The 24,090-nt window shown below is 45.0% G+C and overlaps 1 protein-coding gene across 2 annotated transcripts in view; it reads left to right on the top strand.

Moving 5' to 3' along the window:
• Positions 1-24,090, top strand: part of LOC144792790 (von Willebrand factor A domain-containing protein 5A-like) — a 305,281-nt gene that overhangs the window by 147,219 nt on the left and 133,972 nt on the right. For both annotated transcript variants that reach the window (XM_078667987.1, XM_078667986.1), the window contains exons 15-16: positions 12,676-12,717; positions 17,046-17,081. In XM_078667987.1, the coding sequence (XP_078524113.1) occupies positions 12,676-12,717; positions 17,046-17,081 (78 nt within the window). The remainder of the gene's footprint in view (positions 1-12,675; positions 12,718-17,045; positions 17,082-24,090) is intronic.

Raw genomic sequence — 24,090 nt, 5'->3', positions numbered from 1 at the left:
CGCTAATGGTTGATGTGCCAGCTGCGGGGAAGGAGCCTTTGTGGGTTGGACCCCGGGGGCTACATTTGCTGGCCCTCGAACACCAGACTCTGAAAACATGGATTCCCCCGGCCTCCTAGCCACCTTGACTTTTGCCTGGTGATTTGGAGGACGCCTCATTCTCTGTCTATTGCCGCTTTGCTTCTCTTCACCAGCCAGGCGGTGGTCGAGACTCCACTGGCTGCTCTGACGGGGCGCCACTGCCATGTACGGGACCTCCTTGCCTGCCTCCATCTGGCTCCAAACTTTTGCCTTAGCTGCTCGTGGTGCCTCATCTCTTGGGCAAGTGGGCTGAGAGGACTTATCCAGCGCCCTACTCTGCCTGCTGCCTGCTACAATCGGGCCTATGCGGATACTCACGGGCATTGTTGCTTACTAGCGCGCCGACACTTACTGTGGCGCTCCACTCCTAGTGGCCCAACCCACGGCCTCACCATTCCGGTACGAAGATGGGGAAAGATAACAACCTACCCCGAGCTACCAACCGAAGATTGGAAGTTCGCTACCACTACCCTCGAACACAAGAAGCTCCTGGGGGGAGTGCCATCAGCATCTGACCCGGTCTTCCTGGCAGTACTTCTTATCCTTCAAGCCATCCAAGCATCTAAAGAGGCCCTGGAAACTGGAATCTTGAAAGTGGCCTTCTTGCGACAGGACCTCTGCAACGTGGCGGGAAGAGTCCGAGATCCGGAATCAACTCTAGAAGACGACTCAACAGACATTAAAATCAAAGTCTTTGCCCTACAGGTCATGGTCCAGACCCTTGAACCTAGAGCGGAAGACGCTGAAAATCGTTCTCGAAGGAACAATCTTCACCTGGTGGGATTCCCTGAGAGTTTTAAGACCTCTGATTCAACAAGCTTTGTTAAGACTTGGATACACTCCTAAATTGCAGAGGTCTTCGTTTCGCCACGGTTTGGAATGCAGCAGGCTCCGAGACCCCCTCCTGGGGCCCCCTCACGCCCAATGATCATTCATGTTTCCAACTATAGAGACCGCAACATGGTATTATGTGAGCCCTGTGCCCAAGAAATGCTCTCATTTCAATTATCGACGGTCATGAAATTTCCCGACTATACAAAGGCGACCCAACATCGTAAATCCTTTGATGCGCTGAAGCTAAAACTGTGAGCTATGTCGGTTCCCTACATTTTTCTCTTCCCTGCCCGATTGAGAGTGGTGAACAGCTCCCGTACTCACTTATTCAACACCACGGAGGTGGCCTGGGAGTGGGCTACCAAGCAGTGGACGCTCCGCAGCCACAACCATGCCGGATGCACAAAAGCGGGGTCCTTATTCACCTCACAGAAGAATACAGCCCTCTCTCGGTCTCGCCGTTGCAGCAGGTCAGGGGTGGTGGAGGAGGCTGGCCTTGTTCCTCAGCATCATCAGATTCCAACTACCCACGATCGCAGCCTCCCCCAGGAATGAGGTGTCCCCCCCCCCACCACCACCACTCTGTGATATTCAGAAGCTGGGGGACAACTGCACCCATGGAGCCAAAGCACCTGTGATGCAGTCATCTTGAACTTAGGTCTCTGCATGTTGCTCAGATTCCATTCTTCACCTAGGATGCCTCCTACTGTTTATATTCTTCTGTTGACTCGTCTAAAAGGAGGAGATTTCTGACTTCCTTGAAGGCCCCACTATGTACTCCCTGTTCACTAGGGATTGTTTTAGGGTGACAGATGCATACAAGGTGGAGGTATGGGGTGGGAGGGATTAGCAGGTAATGTTGTTGGTTATTTTTGCTTGTCTCCTGATGTTTTGTTGCTTCTTTGTTTTCCTTATATGTCTTGCTTCTCACTGCTGCCTATTGTCAGTGGTGCCCTGACTTGCCCTTTCTCTGACCCTTTACACATGACACATTTTGGCCATGCCCATGATGCAACACACCCATCTTTCCTGGAATGTTAATGGTCTTTTGGAACTTTATAAAACGCATGGAGGTTCTCAAATTTCTCTGCCGACACCACCCAGACATAGTCTTACTACAGGACACTCACCTTCTGGGTACTAAATGCTCCTTCCTAGGTAGGTTAGGGTACACCCAAGTCTACCACGTGGGCTTCATTCATCGCTCCTGAGGTGCGGCGATCCTTATCCACGAAAACTTTCCCCTTACAATAATGCAGACATTTTACGACCCGCAGGGCAGATACGTGGTGGTGGCGAGTGGATTAGAGGGTAGGCAATACACTATCTTTAGCGTTTATGTCCCACCACACATGCAAACCCAGACACTTCGAGACCTGACCCAAGTAGGAGCTGACCTGCCCTCTGGCTCCCTAATTCTTGTTGTGACTTCAACGCAGTGGTAGACCCACTCTCAGACGTCCGTGGCCCCGGCACAGAGGACAGATGAGCCAGAGCCTGCTCCCTTGTTAGATGGATTATTTCTCTGGGCCTTTGTGATGCCTGGAGGACTTGGAATCAGCAAACAAAAACATACTAGCATGTGTCGGCCTCCATACGTGAAATGTCCCGGATTGATGATGTTTTCCATTGGGCTACCGATGTTCCGGCTACCGTTGGTGCATCAGTGCTTCCTTGGGGTGTGTCTGACCATTACCCACAGGTCCTTCGACTGGTGGGCCCAAGCCCCTCTGGTCAACCTAAGTGGTGCCTCAATGTTTGGCTCCTGTCTGATGAGGGACTGAAAGACCACTGAGCCAAGGAACTTGCATCTTACTTTGATGTCAATCCTGGCTCTGTGTGAGACTCCGGCACTCTATGAGAGGCTAGCAAGCCCATGATATGGGGCCGGGTAAGAAGCTTTCTTAGACTTAAAGAAAAAGACAGGCAGTGTAACTTTGTTGAGCTAAAGATATGCATCTTTAATAACAAGACCAGGGTGACCCACAGAGCTACTCATCCGCCAATTAGATATAGACAGAACTGGTCTCCGGCCCCTACTTTTCAGCAATGCACACCAGTGCTGGAGGGTGACCACCCTACGCATTTATGAACACAGTGACAAAAATGGGGCACTTCTATAAAGACTTGTATCCCGGGACATCGCATTCCACTTCATGCCCGCTGTGGCTGATGACTCCTGCTTTGTGATCCAGACTGCCCCGAGATTATGCTGCAACATTTACAGCCGATTACCGTCGGCTCTATGCCCACAGCCAATGTCCTTACATAGACTGCATCCACCCTCAATGACATCCCGCTTACTTTTCTGACAGCGGTCCAATCATCAGCACTAGACAAACTGATTACATATGACGAAATCCATACTGCCATCAAGGACCTTAACGCTGGGAAATCCCCTGGCCCGACGGCTTATCTCTTGAATATTATTCCTCCTTTCACGACCAATTAGACTCCCCCACCTATTTCGACTGAATATCAAAACCATCAACAAACGGTCCTTACCAATAGACTTGGACTTAGCGACTATAGTTGTTATTCCTAAAACCCTCCGCCCTCGCTGGACTACAGATTCTATCACCTTATATTGTTAATTAATGTAGATATTAAAGTCCTTCAATACTATAGATTTGGGACTATTGGCGGCAGTTCAGCATTGCATTGGCTTTGGCCACTGCTTCGGGCGATGATCTCTCTTATATTTCAACCCCATGCATGGCCCAGGTCCCGGTTAATGGGATACTGTCTGACAGATTTCTGATTCAACAGGGCTTCTGCCAGGGTTGCCCCCTTTTCCCATTGCTTTTTGCACTGGCCATCGAGCCCCTGGCATGGCTGGTCCACTGTAATGCAAAGCTGAAAGGATGGCACTGGCCTAACTCCTCCGAGGACAGAATCGCGCTATATGCCAATGAGGTTCTTCTCTACCTGGAGAACCTGACGACCTCAGACCCCCGAGCACTCTAACTTGTTCGCTTATTCGAGGAGGCCTCAGGCTTGCATCTTAATACAACAAAGTCCCTCCTTCTCGCCCTGCATAGCGATGTAGCGTCGGTGAACAGGAACCCAGGCATTCCCCTTAGGCGACTCAGTTTCAGATAAATAAGTATACATGTGGCAACCATGCTGAAACTAACCTGTGCCCTTAACTTGACCCCCTCTTCAAGAGCACCAAAAACAGCCTAAACACATGGTGCTCTTTATCCCTGAGCCTCCTCGGTAGAGTCACACTAATACAAATGATACTCCCTCGGTCCCTGTACATACCGCAAAATTACCTGGTCCATATTCCTAATTACTGGTTCACGGAAACAGCATCTTACTTCGCACCTTTCTTTGGCAGGGGAATCTGCCCCATATAGCCCAGAAGATTTGTCGCTAACCTGTTTACGAGAAAAGTATTGGAGCAGTGGACATTCGCTATACTAATGGGAATCCCATATTCTGGTCATAAATGACTGGCTGACTGGGGGCTGGAACGACTCATCCTATCAATAAGAGCTTAGCAGCCTAGGGCTAGACTGGATGATGCACTACCTATATGGGCTCCTACTCCCCTCTTCATTACTAAAAGTAACTAAAGTGAACTTTCTGGTGTAGCCGCTGGCTGGAACAACTAGCTCGACTCGAGGGGTTGCAGTGATGGAACCTCAGAGGCATCTCCACCCTACCCAACATCTGGTGTGGATCCCACATGTATTCCTTCACAGAATTGCAAATGTAGTTCTCGATCTACTATCCAGTTTCATCGATATCTGCAGATACGGCATGCTCTTGACTCCTACATTACAGAACTACAAGACCACCCTGACTTCAATCCCCTTAAAGACCGGCTGATGTTTGGGAGACTAGGTGATTAGGGAATCTCCCAACTATACCGAGCCCTGGTAAAAAATACCCCAGGATCCCTGGACCTCCTGCATTCATGATGGGAGGACTAGGTTGGAGACTTACATGAGGTGGATTGGAGGGAAGCCTGCATGGCCCCCAGGAAGCTGATGATGTCAGCCCAACTGAGATTTGTCCAGTTGTTGTATATCCACCACACCTTTATGACGCCTCAAAGATTGGGCCATGCCAAACTTGTCACAGCTCCCAGCTCCCAGATGTCCCTGCTGCCAATCCTTGTAATCAGTTTTTTTATGACATGGCTGTGTCCTAGACTCACATCATACTGTTACCAGATTGACACTACCCTTTCAACAGTACTGGCCACCCCAATACAATTGACTCCTAAAGTGGTTCTGCTGGGGATACTAGAAGGTCTGAGGGGACCCCGGGGAGACATATCCTTAATTTTGATGGTGACTTTGATCAGCAAGAAAGACATTGCCCGTTCTTAAAACAAACTTCCCCTCCAACAATGAAACCGTGGCATGCTGGGATGGACTGTTGCTCAAAACTAGAGGAATCCATTTATGATGCTAGAAGGTGTCTCAAAAGGTTTTTTTAAGATCTGGGGTAAATGGTGAGACTTCTATAGTCTGTCTTACACATTGGAATGATTGGTGAATCACATAATCTAAATCTGCTCAGGGGTTGGGGAAGGGTGGGGTTGGGTATAGGTTGATCAGCTTGAAGTTTTACTTTTATGTTTTTGTTTCTTTTTGTTCTTGCCTTCTCTGTTGGCTCATGAAAACTTAATAAAATGTGATTATCAAAAATTAAATCTGCTTAGTTCAAAAGTCAAGTAAAGTCTAGCTATAAATCAATAGGCAGTCTAACGTGGAGTCTGCCTTAGAGTATAAATCAGCAAGCAGAATGGCATAGAGATTGTTCAGTTTTAAAGGCAAGAAAAGTCTATGTATAACTCAATAGACAGACTAACATGTAGTAGTAGTAAATTCATGTTTATTCGGACCATTGGGCCACAAACAATACATATCTTAGTAAAAAGAAACTTTTTTTAAAATACATCTAAAAGAACATTTCATTAAACACACATAAATACATCCTAAAAACATGTTCAATCTAAAAACCCACTGTTACCTAAAATGCAGGTAAACTATTTGCTAAACCTCATTAAAAGGTATAAAAAAAATGCCTTCACTCTTTGCATAAATTTCCCCATAGCAACGGCAATATCTAGATGGATCATTTCAGTCATCAGGGTCACAGCCTGGGCCCTTGTTTTAACCTCATTTTTCTTAAATATTGGTTTTAAGAACATAATTCGTAAATCCTGGAAATTCTGACAATCAATTAAAATATGTAGCAGATCACATTGGGTGCCCAAGGAACAGGTGCATCTTCCCGTCTTATCAATCATTGCACATTTTACAGATTTGTTTATATAACCAGGTTTTACCCCAATTCTTACCCTTAAAACCTCATTTCGATAATCGGCAATCCGGTAACCTATCAATGTAGGGGAAGCATTGATCATTTTTCCATGCGGCAGTCATAAAACAAACTGAGTCTGTACAGTTCATAAAGCAAGATAGGTCTGGCACACATTCCAAAATGGACACATTTTATAGGGTTCAACCAGTGAAAACCAAACACTTGACATGGTGAGAGCTAAGCTGTACTGATAAAGCTTCATATACAATAGCTTAAGATATTGTGATTCATTAAATAAGATACATATAGGAACACCTACTTTCAAGCATAAATATAATAACACTTACATAGAAAATGAAGGCAATAACATGACGTGTGCAACACATTAAAATAATAGACTGTTTAACTGCTTAGAGTAGACTAGGGTAAAGAACCTTGAGATGTTGCAAAAATACAAACGTACTGCGCATGACTTCCTTCTTCAGGAACACAAATTAAATCATTTCAGCTCAACAAGTAAACAGCACCATGAAATTAATTCTGTTTCACTTATTTTCTGAAATGGAAAGTCAAACATGCACATAGGTAACACATTCATTTAATTTAAAAGCATCATTCTTTCTGTCATTGTAAAATGAATGTCCATGCTGGCTGATTAGATCTAGTCATGCTACCAAAAGTCTGGTTATGCTAGATAAAACACATTTAAATCTAGCATTATTTTTTATTATTTAAAAACGCTCTCACAATGATGCTAATTTTTATCAGTGTTTTTCAAGATGCAAGTGGGTTGGACACTCACCTTGACACTGGGTTGTGTACTCCCACTGTGCCAACAACAGAAAGGTGTACGTCCTTTGCTGTACTGATGAGATAGCAGGGAAGGTTTTCGACTTAAAAAAGCCCACTGTGGAGGTCAAAACCAATGCCCTACAGAGATTTTGCAACGTAGATTTACCGATTTTTAATTACCGAATCGGTATGATTCGGTAATTAAAAATCGGTAAATCTATTTTACCTACATCGGGCCCTTAATGAGGCACTGACTGACACCCTCGTAGTCACCAGGACTAAATCCTGTTCCTGCCTCTGGGAAACAGGCAAGTTGCAGACTTTGCAGAATGGTACCGGGTGAGTATAATTAATCGTAGCACTTGTTGGCCATAGATACATATGCATAGTATTAGCCTGCCATCTAATGTTGTGCTCGGAGGATTACAAGTCATGTTCTTTGAAGAAGTCTTCAAGTCACTAGGTATAGTGACCCCTCCTCCTGTGTGTATAGCGCTTGTTACTCGGCTCCTTTGTTAGATTGTTTTTTACTGCCATCGGGTTTGGACGCCGTTATAGCAGCTCCGGGACAGAAGCTTCAATCTACTTCAAAGCCTTCTTAGGCTTTCAGTAGTCTCTCCGGACCAATAAATCTCAGCTCCAGAAGACAGAAACTGGTGATATCACTATATTCACAGCGCCTGCCTGGGCTCGGGCCCGCTGTTCTTCGACTTCTTCGTCTCCATTCTACAGGACTACATCCACAAGGGATGGAAAACATGCCCTTCAGTTATTGTCCTAACTGCCAGGCTAAATATTCTATACAAGACTTACATAAAGTCTGTAATCTATGTTTATCTCCTCAACACAACGTGCTTAGCGTTTAGATAGATAGAAAAAGACACTTCTGCAATATAGAGAGCATCGTTGGGCCCACATAACCATGCAGTGATACACAGAAGGTGCTCCCGATATCTTCGGGGACCAATCGCCCCCAGTCAAGGACAGGAAGAATCGGAAGCACAGATGAAGCCAACATATGTACAGATACTGCTGGCTAGCAGTGGAGGCAGTTCGGACTCCGAGCCCGACTCAGTACAAGGGCACATGAGTACCGTGATGAAAGCTGCTCAAAATCCTAGAACACCCATACCGGCTTTCGGAGCCCCACTGCCTTTGGGCCATGGAGGTCTCCATAACAGGCACACAAGCAGAAGTACTCAGTGCCTGGAAAGCCTTTGACAAGCGTTGAAAATTTCAAAGCAATAAAATTTGTTTTGGCACCAAAACACGCTTCATCCGCCAAATAAGTATACCTCAGATCCGAAAAAGGTCTAAGAGCCACAGAAACATACATCAGAACCAAAAACCATATTGGAGCTGAAACATAGTTCAGCCGCAAAAGCTTTGTTATCCAAACCTCCACACAAGCAGTCGGCACCACAAAAAGATGCACAAATTAACAAAAGATAGTACAGGGCCACAGAAAAAAGCAAAAAGAGCCCATTCTTGAATGCTTGCAGGACAAGCTAGATAAAAAACAAAATACTTTATTTCCTCATCCCCAAAAAAGTCAGAACATTAAGACCTATTTTAGACCTAAGGCCATTAAACTGGTACATTTCCTCGGAACACCTTCACATGGTTACACTACAAGAAGTAATACCACTGTTACAGCAAGGAGATTTTGTGACAGCAAAAGTCATCAAGGATGCATATTTTCATATTCCCATTCACCCAGCACATAGACGTTACCTACTCTTTCAGCAAAACAGACAACATTATCAATTCAAAGTGCTAACAATTGGGGTCACAATGGCTTCATGGTTTTCACAAAACGCCTTGCAGTTATCAAGTAATACATGTTTTCCCATATCTAAACGATTGGCTTATCAAAAATCCAACCCATTTTCAGTGCCTTCAATAAACCTTCTACACAAACTGTGGTTTACACTAAACATATAAAAGTCTCACTTGCAACCCCTGCAAATTAAGGCTTTTCTAGATGAAACACTCAACTCAATGACAGCCGAGGCATATCCCAGTGCAGAAAGAGTCACAAAGTTCCTCCAGACATTACCTCTACAGCCACAAGTTCACCTCACAGTAAACAATGGGATGGGTCTATTAGGAATGATGGCCTCATACCAAGCCATAGCACCAGATGATAGTCTACATATGCGTCCCCTTCAACGTACTCTGCAATTTCAATGGTCTCAAGTGAATGGGGGTCTACAAGATCTAGTGTTGGTGGAACTAGCAAATCATTGCACTCTGTAGTGGTGGAACAGCGAAAACTTGTTGCAGGGCCTGCCCTACAAAGCCCCAATTCCAGAAACCACCGTTACTAAAGACTCATCCCTTCAAGGGGGGGGAGGGGGGACACATGCAAGATCTCACAGTTTGTGATCTATGGACAGTATCTCAAAAACACCTGCATATCAACCGTCTGGAGTTGCTAGCAATTCACAGTCTGGAGTTGCTAGCAATTCAACTCCATCTCAAAGCCTTTTGCATTAACTTGTACAACAAAATAGTGCTGATTCGAAAAGACAATATGACTGCAATGCATTATGTTAAAAAACGGGGGGGCACATTTCTTAAAGCTATTTCTCCTCTCAGAGAGAATCTGGCACAGGGCAATTTACTTCTAAATCCAAATTCTAGCAGAATATCTACCTGGGGTGGACAACAGCTTCGCAGATACGCTCATTGAACACCTCAATAGATGCACCAGTGGGAAATCGATCAGACACTACTTAACTGTTCACTTAAAAACGTGGGGGGACATGGAAATAAACATATTTGCCACTTACCTCAATGCCAAAACCTTGCATCCAGGTTCCCTCGCCCAGTATCCAAGGGCAATGACCCATGGATGAATTGATCAGGAGTATTTGCTTACGGTTTTCATCCTCTTTCACTCATTCCATATGTGGTTCAGAAGTTAACACAAACCTCTCTGACGCTAATCCTAATAGTCCCAACAATGGCATGGCAGCCATGGTTCACAACCCTACTGTAACTATCTATCTCTATAAGCCGGGCCGAAGATGGCTGAAATGCCAGAAACCGGTCCCCGGAAGCTTGTTTCCTTCCCAGTGTAAGAATTGGCTTTTGTAGTCTGGTCTGCCCTGTTCCCATGATGCACTGGGCCAGGGACAGACTAATTTGCATACAGCCAGGTTCTGAAACTGGGATGGTGCAATGAGCTAAAAAACGGTGTTGGATCTAGCCCTGATCTCTTGACTGGGTGAGAGTATTCTGCTTAATTCAGAGACTCTGTCCATCACCACCCCTTGTTGTAAATAATTTTGTCCACCCTAAGCGTGGAAGGGTATACTCAGATGTGAGTCCCTTGCTCATTGCACCATCAGGATTCAAGCAAGCCGGGCCGAAGACGGCTGAAATGCCAGAAACCGGTCCCCGGAAGCTTGTTTCCTTCCCAGTGTAAGAATTGGCTTTTGTAGTCTGGTCTGCCCTGTTCCCATGATGCACTGGGCCAGGGACAGACTAATTTGCATACAGCCAGGTTCTGAAACTGGGATGGTGCAATGAGCTAAAAAACGGTGTTGGATCTAGCCCTGATCTCTTGACTGGGTGAGAGTATTCTGCTTAATTCAGAGACTCTGTCCATCACCACCCCTTGTTGTAAATAATTTTGTCCACCCTAAGCGTGGAAGGGTATACTCAGATGTGAGTCCCTTGCTCATTGCACCATCAGGATTCAAGCAAGCCGGGCCGAAGACGGCTGAAATGCCAGAAACCGGTCCCCGGAAGCTTGTTTCCTTCCCAGTGTAAGAATTGGCTTTTGTAGTCTGGTCTGCCCTGTTCCCATGATGCACTGGGCCAGGGACAGACTAATTTGCATACAGCCAGGTTCTGAAACTGGGATGGTGCAATGAGCTGAAAAACGGTGTTGGATCTAGCCCTGATCTCTTGACTGGGTGAGAGTATTCTGCTTAATTCAGAGACTCTGTCCATCACCACCCCTTGTTGTAAATAATATATCTATCTCTATAGGCATACGAGTAACTACCTCTATGGCCACACCTATTAACTCAAGAGCAAGGGAAGAACTCAAACCCCAGTCCCAAACAGCTCAACCTAGAGATTCTGCTTCTGAAGTCTAGACCTCAGACATTTAAAACTAGCACAACAATGTATGGATATCCTTAAACAAGCTCGTAGGCCTACAACTAGAGTTTGTTATGCAGTTTTTTGTAGTGATAAACAAATGCAGCTTTTATCACCTATTGTGCTGGTTCTCTTATTTAATGTTCTGAAGGGTGCAGCAAAATTCCAAGCATCAACAGAAATAATGGGTATAACTCTCTAGAACAGCTGCAAATGCCTACCATTTATGACCAATGCTGTTAACTCTAACTAGCCACCAGTGAGTGGTTCCCGTGCATTATCCATCCTAATAGGGGTTCTGCAAAGCCGATTTTCCTCTTTACAACTCTCATGTGCAGCCACACTCTGTCCTATTGAAAGACTTCTTGGTGTCCAGGAATACCTGTACCACCTCTCTGTTATGGTAGGTCAATAAGTTGTATTACATTTTTGTATTATCAGTAGTGCTCCCTTTAATGAGTCCTGCCAGCTCCGGATGTACCAGTAAGTCAAAAACTCAGTGATTTTCATAAAGGCCTTATAACTAGTACTAAGCATTAAAACTGGCCAATAAGAGGAGTGTAGGTGAGCCCTTACCTTGTTTCATTATGAAGGAAATGGTGGCCTCCTGCAAGGTCAGTATTACCACTCTTGAGTCTTTGAATACAGTAGATACGTCTACGTGGCGTCCTAATGACTTGCGAGCAAGAATCTTATACAATCCTACTGAGAACCTGTCCATATATGTGTTATTTTCACTGCTTGAGCCCTCTAATCGCCATCAATACATTTTCCCTTGTTATTGGACCTTCCAATTGGATCGTCTCTGCCCCTGGCAGTGTTGGACTACTAGCAGGCCCACAGACCATAGTAACAGGTCTGCAATCTCTGCGAGAGCTCCCACTAGCTTCCACGATCTTGCAGTGAGCTCTGGCTTGTGGTGCACGAACTCTACCACAAGATGTACTTCTTTAAAATTGTTGAAGTAAGTGTTGTGCTCCTTTGGGGCCCCCACTCACATGAGCCATGGGATCTGGATATGCGCTCCCTTGTCCCTTATGCTCCTTTAGTTTAATTTTTTTAGCCCTTGGTGACAACATCTCTTACATGTTAACTCTTTCAAGTCCACCCTGAAATGTTTTTTAAATGATAATTTCTCAAAATCTACTGCATGGATTTACACCAAAGTAAGAAAAGACATATCTTTTTGTACTTTCATTGCAAGTTTGTTGCAATCCTATATGCTTTTTTTCTGTATCGGAGAGCAAACATTCTTATAGAAATTAAAGTGAGAAAGTTACTTTTTGACAGCTCCTATTTTCGCTCCCAGACGGAGCTACACACAACTTGCCTGTGGGAACTCAAAGTGGTTCAACGTTTTTTCAGAAGTTTCATGCAGAGATTTCATATGACACCAAGGTTATTAATAAAACAAAATTCCTTTGCTATAGAATGTGTGACCTCAACTTAAATACAGCGAATGCATCTCATATATACATATCTGCATATTCTACATGTATGTATTATATATTATGGTGCCTGTTTATTTTTACTTGGCTGTTAATGTTTTCCAATACTTTGTGTTGAAAGGTGGTCGGAATTACATGATGGGTCTGAGGGGTGCTCCTATGGGTAAGTCTGTTTCATTACATTATTAAAATTCTAAGATGATGGGTATTGAAACATGTTCAAAACAAATTATTTAAACCTAATAGCATACATTTGCTTTGTTCATTAAAATATTTAGATATTAGTTAAAACCGAATGTTTGTTGCTACATCCCTAATAGGATTTAAATGTAGCCAGATTGTTAGTCTTATTTCCAATCTCTAAAGCAGTCTAGTATTCAGACATCCACTGAAAAAAATGAAGCATTAGAAAAGATTAGGGCATTCACAGTATTGTCTTCCATGACATTTAAAATCTTCAATAATGAGCGATTAAAAAAAACTAAAGAGCAAGGGTTATAGAGTAAAATCAAAGTAAACTTAAGAAAATTGATAAAAGCCCCCCCCCCCCAAAAAAGTGGGCAGTAGTTTTTCAATGTGTGAAAGGTTATCTCTGTTTCTCCGTATGTTCCTTTCATCAACAGTGAATGCTTACACCGTTGTCTTATTATCTGAAAAATGATATGTTCCTTTCCTCTTCAATTTCGCATCAATATTCCCTTTTGTTGTTTGTCTCTCCCATTATTTTTTCATTTTTCTGCTCTCCGAGGCATTTTCTTGTTTTTTTCTTTTAAATGGTTCTTTCTTTGCGTAATTGTTTCATAACTAAAGGTAGCCAGTGATAGGTTTAGAATTTCCCAAAAGATCAACGTTCAGTTGTTATAGGTGCGGTGGGCAATGGTGATTTTGAAAAGAGACCCAGACTTCTCCAACAAGTAGCTCGTGAGCTACTAGTAACTCTCCAGCTACCTGCTAGTGGCTCGCATGTGTGCTGTTCAGTCTACTAAAGTAAAAGCTTTTGCTTGGTTGAATTAATATATGTATCTCAGAATTGAAACGCCTGTATTTGAGGAGACAGAAATGTGTTTATTTTCAGAACTCAAACACTTGGGGCCTGATTAAGAGTATAGGTGTTGTTTATTGCACATGTTAAATAATGTTACCATGGGGTACGTTTTATATAGAATGTGATAAATTACGAGTTGCTGGGAAATAACATGCAAATTTGGGTGTTAACGCACCAAAATCCACCTGATACAGAAAAATACCATATGTTTTACCCCAATAAAATTTCAGCCGGTTTGACCTGCCGAAATTTAATTATGATTTAGTTATTCAACGTATCCAATAATTATCTGATGAGGTAAATCCCTAACCACTCGTAATCTCAACCTGTGCATAAACCGTGTTTAACACCCATGTCGGGATTAACCACTCAGCTCGTAATCAGGGCCTTACCTGATGTTTGCAAACAAATGGCTGGATTTCTAAAAATATATTTAAAGCTGGTATTTGAGTGATAATCATGAGTCGCTGGGGAGACATAACTAAAATTATTACCTTGTGACAGGGGCATTGCAGCTATGGTTGTCGTATTGTCCTGATGCATTCCAAATTGAAAAAGCCATTTCCACATTATTCCTAGCAACCTTGCCCAATGCACAGAGGCAAACACGGCTGATTATCTTTCACAGTATGGCCACTAATGTGCTCCCATCTGAAGTGGCCACTATTACAAAACTAATAATATTAGTAACTCAGTATGATTTTCATTGAACATAAGTAGCTCTTATTACAGCAAAGGTTGGAGACCCCTTACAGCTTTCCTCCATTTCTTTAAGTAGGTATTAGTCCTGTAGAGGAGTTACTTGTAGGACTTACTTTCAGTATAAAGTGCAAAATGCATAGAGTACGTGTTAGTTGCTTCCATTTCCCTTCAGGGGTATAAACACCATTCTGCTTGCTATTAATGTATTTGCTAATCTAGGGAGCTCTCCTCTGAGTAGACATGATCTCACCCCTACCCAGGTCAAGTTCAGATATTATATTTGGATGACCAAGTAATTGGGATCTAGATCGTGGTGGCTAATGTGGAACACATGCTTGACTTTTACCCGTTTTTCTCTTCCTCCCAGACCAGTCATCTAGATCAACCACCTATAACCGCCGGTGTCACCCTCCATCTCGGCTGCATACGAGTCTTAAATGTTATAGTTATATTAGCGCCAGGACACCTTTTGGTAAAAGTTGTGCTCTACAAATAGTAATAATAACGTTGCAGCCTGACTTTCATAGGCTAGTGAGCATACTTGAGTACATAAAAAACAAATGATTGAGCATTACTTACACCCAGTCTGCGCGCCTCTGTGATACAGTAATTAATAGTCCGGCTGAATTCTCTTGCTTGCACCTACAACCTTGGCTCAGCAGCAAGTGTTCTTAACTCCACAACCTGTGCCTCTCAAGGTTATGTAATGTAATGTAAACAGAATTTCTAAAGCGCACTATCACCCCACGGGTATCCTGGCGCTGACTGACAGTGACTTCTCTACATGCACTAATTTACCCACCGGCTGAAAAAAGTTATCTTCCTAGATTCTTTAAAGATTGGCCTGATTAAAATAAAAAATAAAAAACTCCATTAACTGAGAATTCTTTCAGAATACCAACCTGTGTGAGACTTGTTGTGGCTAGAAAAAGCAATAGGATTTGTGGTTGTAAACCAACCAACCAGCTTCACCTTCAAGTAGAACTATTCCGCTACTCTGGGTTCCGTCTGGGAATCTGCATTCAAATTACATCCCTAAATGTCCTGAATAATATACATTGTTTGTTGGACAAAGGTAACTCTTTCCCTACCCATTCCTTTGGACCTATGATCTGCCATTGATACAATTAACCACAGCATACTAATTCACACATTGGAACACTACAAGGACTTCAAACACTTAAGACTCAGATGGTTCCCTTATTTTCTATCTACGGTGCAGCAGCAAGTGGTGAAGCTTGGTAACTGCATTTCTAAGAAGGCTGAAAAGCCATGTGGTTTACCCCAAAGATAGTTACTTACACCTGCTCTTTTCAGCGTATATCTAAAGCCTTTAACTCTGAATCTAGAGTGAGCAGATATGTCCTTCCACTGATATTCAGATGCAAATTTTCCTGAAAACCTCTTACTACTGTGGACGTTTCCACTCTATAAAACAGAGTTCATCCTCTTCTCTCCTTTACAATAAAGCAAATTGGATCCCAGTTTACTCAACCTCCCAGACCATGAAGATTTAACACAATAAACGGAACAATGGTGAAATCTGTCTGATTCATCGTAGATGCCTCCTGGACACCTACACCATACATCAATAATGTAGTTAAAAATGACAACTTCTTCCATCATTCCCTCTCAAAATAAAATTTCTCATGTCTACAGAAGAATTGATAATAACATTCCATGTCCTTATGATTTTCAGATGCAAACTCAATAACTCCTCTAGCAGGTGCTCCTCAGCCATGCGGGGTATTGCTCAAAGCCATTCTTCTCCCTGCAGCCTAGAATTGTGGCTGCATCGTCTCTCATTGTCCAAGGTTTCATCAGCTTCCTTTAAATACAAGAGTCACATTTAAACAATGATGCTTTGCCTCTGAAACAGCCCACCCTTATTCTGTTCTGCTACCAATCCTCCGAGGCCTCAAACAATTCAAGGCATAACTCCACAGACTGAGACTACTAGGTTCAGAACTTATTTGCTTGGATTTGCTCCTCTCGTGGAGAAGCAGCTCCAACCTGGAACTCTCTTCCAGTTAACATTAGAAGACAACTGTCCCTCACCGCTTTCAGGAAACCGCTTTAGGCACATCTTTTCCATCTATTCTTGGGCTAACCTGAGGCCTCCCTTCTTGTTGCCACTGATACACATTTCTCATTCTGTTCTACCCTTCATCACTAAATGGCGCCGCGGCCAGGGCGACTGACTCCGGCTTCTGGGGATCACGGTTCGATCCCCGGCACCGGCGGCAGATTAGCCCAGCACCATGTGACTCTGGGCAATAGCTTGCTTAATCTTCCCGACGGCCCCCAGCGCCTAGAGACCCTTACGGGTGATTGTGCGCTATACAAATGTGGATTATTATTATGTTATTATAAATAATATAAAGAAAAAGGTAACCAAAACAAAGGTCATGCTAATCAGTAGATGGTCTTATGACTTCTTTGCTAATATTCATGGCAAAACATACTACTTGTGTAAGGCTGTGATGAGTCTGTAATTATGATCAGGAACCTCAAATACCAGGTACAATATCGTAAGCCACACACAGTGATACATATTGTATTATGAGGACATTTTTAGGTAAAATATAGTGAACAAGACAACCAGAGCATCCGTGTAGAGCTAAAATGTAAATTCATAACATCATTGCAGAGTAATAACTCCACTCATACTATAATATATGATCTATTAGCAATGAGAAGCTACAGAAGCCTCAAAATTAATTTAGTTTTTACTTCTATTTCAGCATGCATGGCTATGGCCCAAAGTATGCCAATGGCAGGTAAGATTATCAAGATTGATATTCAGCTTGAAACATTTAATTCTGTATTTTTTGACAATGACTGAAGTCATACGCAATCAGGTAGATGGTAAGAATTCATACAATATGATTATTAAGAATATTGCTAGGTTTCATCTGGGAACAAGTTAGATCTACTTCTAGGCAAGCAGCATTCAAAATAATGATGCGAGAGGGGCACTATGCGAATATGGTTTTGTTCCACATACAAAACACTGCCAGAAATGTTCTCGAATATAAAGGTTGTTTAAAAGAATTACACATTATGGACCTACTTATTGTTTCGGAATAATGGGGTGAGCCACCAATTATCCTTTAAAAAATTTGAGAAGTTGGTGGGCTTCCTTTGGAGATGAGCATTTCGAGTCTGTATTCTGTGCCAAGTGCTGGGCGAGTCTGTAAATTATGCAAGTCTGGATTTCACAGTGTAATGGAGGTTATGTTTTCTTGTCCCACCTTCTCTATCTGCAGAACAGTTTATTTGCACAGAATGTCTCTAGATCTTAATACTCTAACAGTAACTTTAGTTCTGGATCTAACATTTTTCCTTCTTCTCAATCAGTAAGATATTTCTTATCTTTTTTTAAATCTATTTGTGGTTTATTAGATTTTTAACTTGTCTTTTTAATGTGTATCCAAGAGTGGTTTGACTGTGTTTTGTGTATTGTGAAATATTGTTCGCGTTGGCTTTTTGTGAAAGCCTAATTATTAAAAAAGAAACTGAATGAATCATCAACTCTACAAAGACTGTTTACTAGTGCACTGGCGGGTGGAGTTCATTTTATCTCACCAGTAAGCTGGAGAAGTGGCGGCCGGTGACATTTGAAAGTGGTGCAGCGTAAAATTAGTGGTGGAGCACATCGCGGTGAGCGAGCGAGCCCGAATGACCTAAGGAGGGTTTGGGGGGTTCTCCCCCGACACAAATTTGAAAAATGAGCGGGCAAAACATGCATTTTCAAGCAAATTTGAGAACACATGCACTTTACTCTTCATAGTCAAAAACTAGGTGAGGGTTGGCCTAAACTAATTAATAATTAGTCTAGACCAACGCTCCCCTCCTTTTTGACTGTGAAGAGTAAAGTGAATGTGGTTATGTTAGCCAGGCCGAGGGACCCTTCTTCTTCCTAAAGGGGCGCGCACTTCAACGACAGGGTCTAACTATCCTGTAAATTTGGCACAGCACAGAATCAGTTAATTGCCTCTGAACAAGACAATATTTCCAGCCGTCCTCTTTATACCTAGAGTGTGGACTGCAAAGCAGGAGAGAGGGGAGCGCGTGAAACATGAAAATACAATGTGTCTCCTCTGGTGTATGGAGATGCATATACAGACACATTCCACTGAGGATGCTATATTCCCTCTTTTCAGTACCAGTAACTCCAAACTACACTTAGTGTGGGGGCGGGGAGTGGGGGGGGAGTCGGGTAGTGGAGGGAGAATGCAGGGTCTAAGGATTCGTTCATGAAGGCCAATGAGAGCCAATTATACCTCCTTGAGCGGCAGTGAGCTTGTGATGCCAATCTCCTTCTCTGTCTCCGCATGGAAGAGAAGGGATGCTGGGTGCTAGGATGCTAATTACTGAAACAAAATCTGAAAGAGTGCAGCGGTATGGATTGGGCCATTTCGTTTTGTCGCTCCAGCCTGCTCTCTATCTGTGACATGTTGGTAATTGTGGGCGCAGGATTCTGGAATGTGATACAAGGAAATGGAACCCATTTCAGGGCGATGAGGCAGCTGAGTTGTTTGCAGAAACCTCATCCAACAGCCTCTGTGATGTCAAATAAGCTTTCATTTAACACTGAGGCAACTAAATATAGAAATGTTTCTAAATCCGCATTATGAAAACATTCCAAATTTCCGGAGCCCTCAACACATGCACATCAACCTTCCACAGCTCTCAGAGTTTCCAAATTCCAAACACTAATTTAGAACACAGCTTGGCTACGGAGGTGCGCGCCATCTTGGCCTGTATCAAGTGGATGATGGCGAGTATGACAAAGGCTGGAGCAGTCACGTCATAGTGTAGCTGTACATGTGGCTGAGTGCCAAGCTCTAGGGCAGTATCACAGGAGCACGTGTATCCATTGCCACCAAGTTTCCTAGAGTTAACTTCACAGATGCATCTACACACCAGACCTGTCGACCTGCAAATGTTTCATTCCTTTCCGATCCCTCGATAAGGGTTAACCAATGGCCTCTTAAATGGGAGAAAGGCATTTTGTGTGTGAGTGTGTGTAGGTGAACACGATTGGGTATGTGTGTGCATGTGTACATGTGTGTATGTGTGTGTGTGTTTGCATGTTGTGTGTGTGCGTGTGCCAAATGTTACGGCTCAATGGCGATCAGTTTTAAGAAAGTCTTTGAAGATTGTTACTTTTTTTGGGAAGTACATCTTTCACAGATCTTCAACATGGGTTGTTTGATAGGCCCTGTATTTCGTTCACAGGATATCAACCGCAAATCAGGTTATCTTTCACGAAATCTCAAAATCATTACTGCGATTATAGCACATTCTTAATGCTTTTAAGATTACATCTCCTTAAATTTGAAAATCCTTCCATTAAGATCATACTACCGAAAAACCGTGGCATAAATAATCTTTTTCTGGTAATTTCCCAGCAACTGCTCACATATCCCAGGTAACAGGAAATATTTTAGAACCACAAGTCCGTAGAACCGAACACGCATGCAAGTACACATGTATTCATTCTAGGTTTACACACACACACACACACAAGAAAGCCGCAGCTCGGCTCGTTGGGGGGGTGGGGGCCAGGGAAGTTTAAAATTAAAATATAGTAAAAGAAAACTTACCGGTCCACGCCACCTCTGCTCGACTGCTCCTGGCCAGGGTCCCGCGCTCTTCAACAAACAGGAACAGCCACGGCATCACTTCCAACCCCTCTACTGAGGCTGCTCCAGCAGCTCCAGGATTGGCTTGAGGGCAGAGATATTCCCTGCCCGTTAGGAGACCGGGGCTGTGGCATGAACCAACCCTCTGTTTCTTAAGGGGAAGGCTAGTTCGCATGTTCGGGCTGATCGTAAAAATTACCAGCCCAAAAACGAACACGCACACTGTTGCTATCTGTCTAGTGCGCAGCTGTCACTCAACTCCCTGAGTGCTGCAATAGACCCTCCTCACCCCCACCCACCCCCTTCAGCGTCCCTCGTTCTACTTCTCTGACCCAGGAGTCCTGATTGGAATTAGCGTCGGAAAAGAAGAACAAATAATTTGAATGAGGCCGTGGCATTAGTAGGGCAACGCCCCAGTGCCCCCAATGGACGCACCGCCACTGAGCTGGAGATAGAAATTTATTGTGATGAAAACAGTAGCACCTTCTAAATGTTTTAAAGTTTTACGTGCCAGAGATTAAATAGCGATAACTCCAAGCATGCTGACTTTATTGCACCCAATAATCTCTGAGTGTGGTAAACTCTGCAAGTGTAAGGATTCCAAAATAATGAGGCGCTTGGATTCGAGGTCTAAGATTCAATTTGACTATTTGCTAGTTTGGTGGAGATAATAAAACACAAGGGTCTGTTTTAGTGTAAAACAGAGCAGCCTATATGTAGTGTTGGCCCTGCTATATAATTAGCTTTCTAAAGTTTACAGCAGTAAATTAGCGCAGGTATATAGGTGGTAGCATGATTACAATATTTAGCTAACTACCTTCACATTCATAGTATTGTTGCCTTTCCCTGTGCCCTCTCACTTGAATTGCCAATAGACATATAATTGGTGTTGGACCCGGTCCTTTGGGCAGGTTTACCCCGTGACTTTTTTGCTTTTTCCTAGCCTGTTTTTGGAACCTGGGTTGGTGATTATAGGCCTCTGCGCACTTTTTCACTGTGGTACAGTGTAAAGTGCGTGTGCTTTCTGTGTATGGATGGTGAGTGACCTGCCCTCCCATAGGAATGAATGGGGAATATGTATGCCCATGGTAGATTCCTGATGCATGGGGAGTGCAGGGGCGAGTTTGATATGTATGAACTCGTGAGAATGAATGCTGCAGAATGGTGTATGCGGCATGGCTGTGTGTAGTCTAGAAGCGCCACTTTTAGAAGTTGGCATAATTGTGTAGTGAGTCTGCTAGCACGTGATTGGCTGATGGGCCTGGCCCAGGCATGCCTGGGCCTGTTGGTAGATGGACTGTCTGGTTTGAGTAGGACAGGGTCTGCAGGGTCTGCAGGGCCCCGGAGGAGGGGGTCTGAGTCAGCCATATATGAAAGGCCCCCATCTGCTGTTAGGGAGGAGTGGAAAGAGCTCTGGTGGTGCCAGGCTGTGTCTGTCGGCCCACCCTGGATGACTCTCCCTCCCGATGGCCCCCTGTCACCTCTGACCTGAGGCTGACAGGAGAGGGAAACCAGATACTCCCAGAGCTTAGGGCTCACCTTGCACGAAAGCTTCAAAGTACTTCAAAGGCATTTTTGTGTATAAGAAGGGGCTGTTCCCCTTCCAAAATGTTCTTGTCTTTGCTCTTGTGGCTGACTTGGATCTACCAGGGGTGGGCGCTGCCCAGCCCCTGGATGCCTGGATTCCTGGACTCCTGGGGGACCCTTCTGCCTGCCTGGGCTGAAGGGGGGACTTGGCTTTACCCCTGGGGAAGTTCTGGGACCATGGCAGCATGGAGAAGCTGCCTTTTCATGTGGAGAGCGCTGGAGTTGTTTCCTAGCGCCTGGAGGCGCTGTGCTTCGCCTTGAGCGCCTGGGAGCGCTCTGCCTGCTGTCTAGCGCTTTGGAGCGCTTCATTTCCCCCGAGCGCTTGAGAGCGCTTTCTCTGGACTCTCTAGCGCTTAGGAGCGCCTTCCTGCTTGCTTATAGCGCTGGACGCGCTGAGGATTCCTGCCTGCATTGATTTAATTATTTACGAGGGCCCACCTCGATTTGCCGCGGAGAAAAACCACCACGAAGGGGCCGCGACGGGATTGGCCCGTGGATCGTCGTGTCATCGGCGAGGCCGCGCTGCCATTGGTTGGCGGCCTCGCGTCATGAGGGGCTCGTCGCAGGAGCCGCGACGGGATTGGCTGGGCCGCCCTGAGGCCGGGGGCACGAGGGATGAGGCGGAGGAGAAGCATGGCGGCGGGTCGGCCGGGCTCCCGTGATCTGAGGGAACCCGGCGGCCTCTGAAGAGGTGTGTGGTCGGCTTCTGGGGCTCCCGTGTGCAGAGGGAGCCCCGAGTGAAGGAGGAGCGGCAGGCGGAGACTTGCGGCGGGGGCGCGAGGCACATTGGCGGTGCCTGCCCCACCGCGAACGAAGGAGAGCCCCGCCCGCTGCCGGTGAAGAGACTCGGTCCCAGGGAGGGAGACCGGGCGAAGAGGAGCCCCCGGCGAGAACAGCCCGGTGAGTCAAGAGGGCTGGGGGGGGCTCCGTGATGCTGCTGCTCCGTGAGGGAGCAGATGGGTTCTCGTGGTGCCGGTCGAGGCACCAAGGAAGGGCGGCCCCGAATGGCAGTGGGTCGCCCCACCGTGAGCACAGAGCCCGCGAGGGGCTCTTGAGGGCCCGCATTGCTTCGCGTTGGTGCCGGTTTAGAGGCACTGCTTCAGGGCGGCCCCGGATGGCAGCGGGCCGCCCCAACGGTGTGTAGAGCCCGTTTGGCTCCAGAGAGGGCCATATTCGAGAGGGGGGGGGCTTCGGGGCATATTGTCGGTGCTCGTCCCCTCCTGCCCCCGAGTGTGAGGGCTAGAGTCCGGTGAGGCTCCTGGGGGCATCATTGTTTTAAGAGCCTGTGTGGCTCCAACGGTTGGCATGGTGCTTTAGAGCCTTTGTGGCTCCAACGTCTGGGGCATGTGGGATATGCCCAGAGCCTGTGTGGCTCCAGCAGTGGCGCAGTTGGCGCCTAAGGGCCAGTGAGGGCCCTGGCGCAAGTTTGTTGTTCTCCAGGTGCCCAGCACTTTGTGGGCACCTGCCACGTTTAGGCTTTTTGTACTTTGAGACTGGCACCCTGACTTTGGACTCAGGGCGCCTGAGCCCCAACAAGGCCGTTGGCCTAGGGACTGCCACAGGTAGTGGCTCATGTGATAGTATTTGCATCATGTGTCTTCTTGCGCTGCACCCCTGAATGTATTTTATTGCATCATGTGCTTTATTCTTAACACCCCTGAATGTATTTTACTGCATCATGTGCTTTATTCTTCACACCTCTGAATGCTTTAGGCCTCATGTGTTTCTCTTTATTACTCCTCTGAATGTGTTCATGCATCATGGGTAAGGTGTTCTGGTTTATACCCCTAAATGTGTTTATTCTTAGGTGGTTGTCGTTTCTACTCCTCTGAATGTAGGTTTATTGCATCATGAGTCATGTATTCTTTCTTAGACCCCTAAATGCTGTGTGATACTTAGGTGGTTCTTCTTTCTTAGTACAGGTGGTCCTAGTAAGGTCCTGGTCCCCTGCGTGACAGTCTCCCAAGGAGTTTAGGGTTGCGTAGGTGGTACTTACCTGTTCCCAGTAGTTACTGGATGTGATCTATAACTGTTACTTTGTGTGACAGTGAAGTTTATATACTTTTATTCTAATTTCTGACAAGTATTTCTATATCTGCAAAGTGTTGATTCAGACAGTGGCCCATGTGGCCCTGTCTTGTAAATAATCCCTTGTGAATATTGCCGTGCCAGTTGGCACAATGTACATGTGTGATTTCCCTTGTGAATATTGCCGTGCCAGTTGGCACAATGTACGTGTGATTTCTATCTGATATGTTTTGACAATACAAAAGTTATTTTAATATAACCTTGTGTGGAGTCTCTTTTGTGGTGTGCCTAGTATGTTGATGCTGTCGTGCGCTGACGCAAATGCTTTACACATCGCCTCCAAGTTTAGCCTAGACTGCTCGCGCCATGCTACCTAGAGGGTGAGCAGGGGTTATCTTGGCGTGTGACTTCCTTGCCCTGACTGGAATGGTGGTTTCTGCCTGGCTTTGGCATAAGCCTTAGCCTACCAGAAATAACCGGTTTCCAACAATTGGTGATAGAGGAACTGAATCCATTGAATTCA

Source organism: Lissotriton helveticus, chromosome 11, assembly GCF_964261635.1.
Source record: "Lissotriton helveticus chromosome 11, aLisHel1.1, whole genome shotgun sequence".
Lineage (NCBI taxonomy): Eukaryota > Metazoa > Chordata > Amphibia > Caudata > Salamandridae > Lissotriton > Lissotriton helveticus.
Note: the sequence above shows the minus strand (reverse complement) of the source record. Positions and strands in the feature narration are given on the sequence as shown.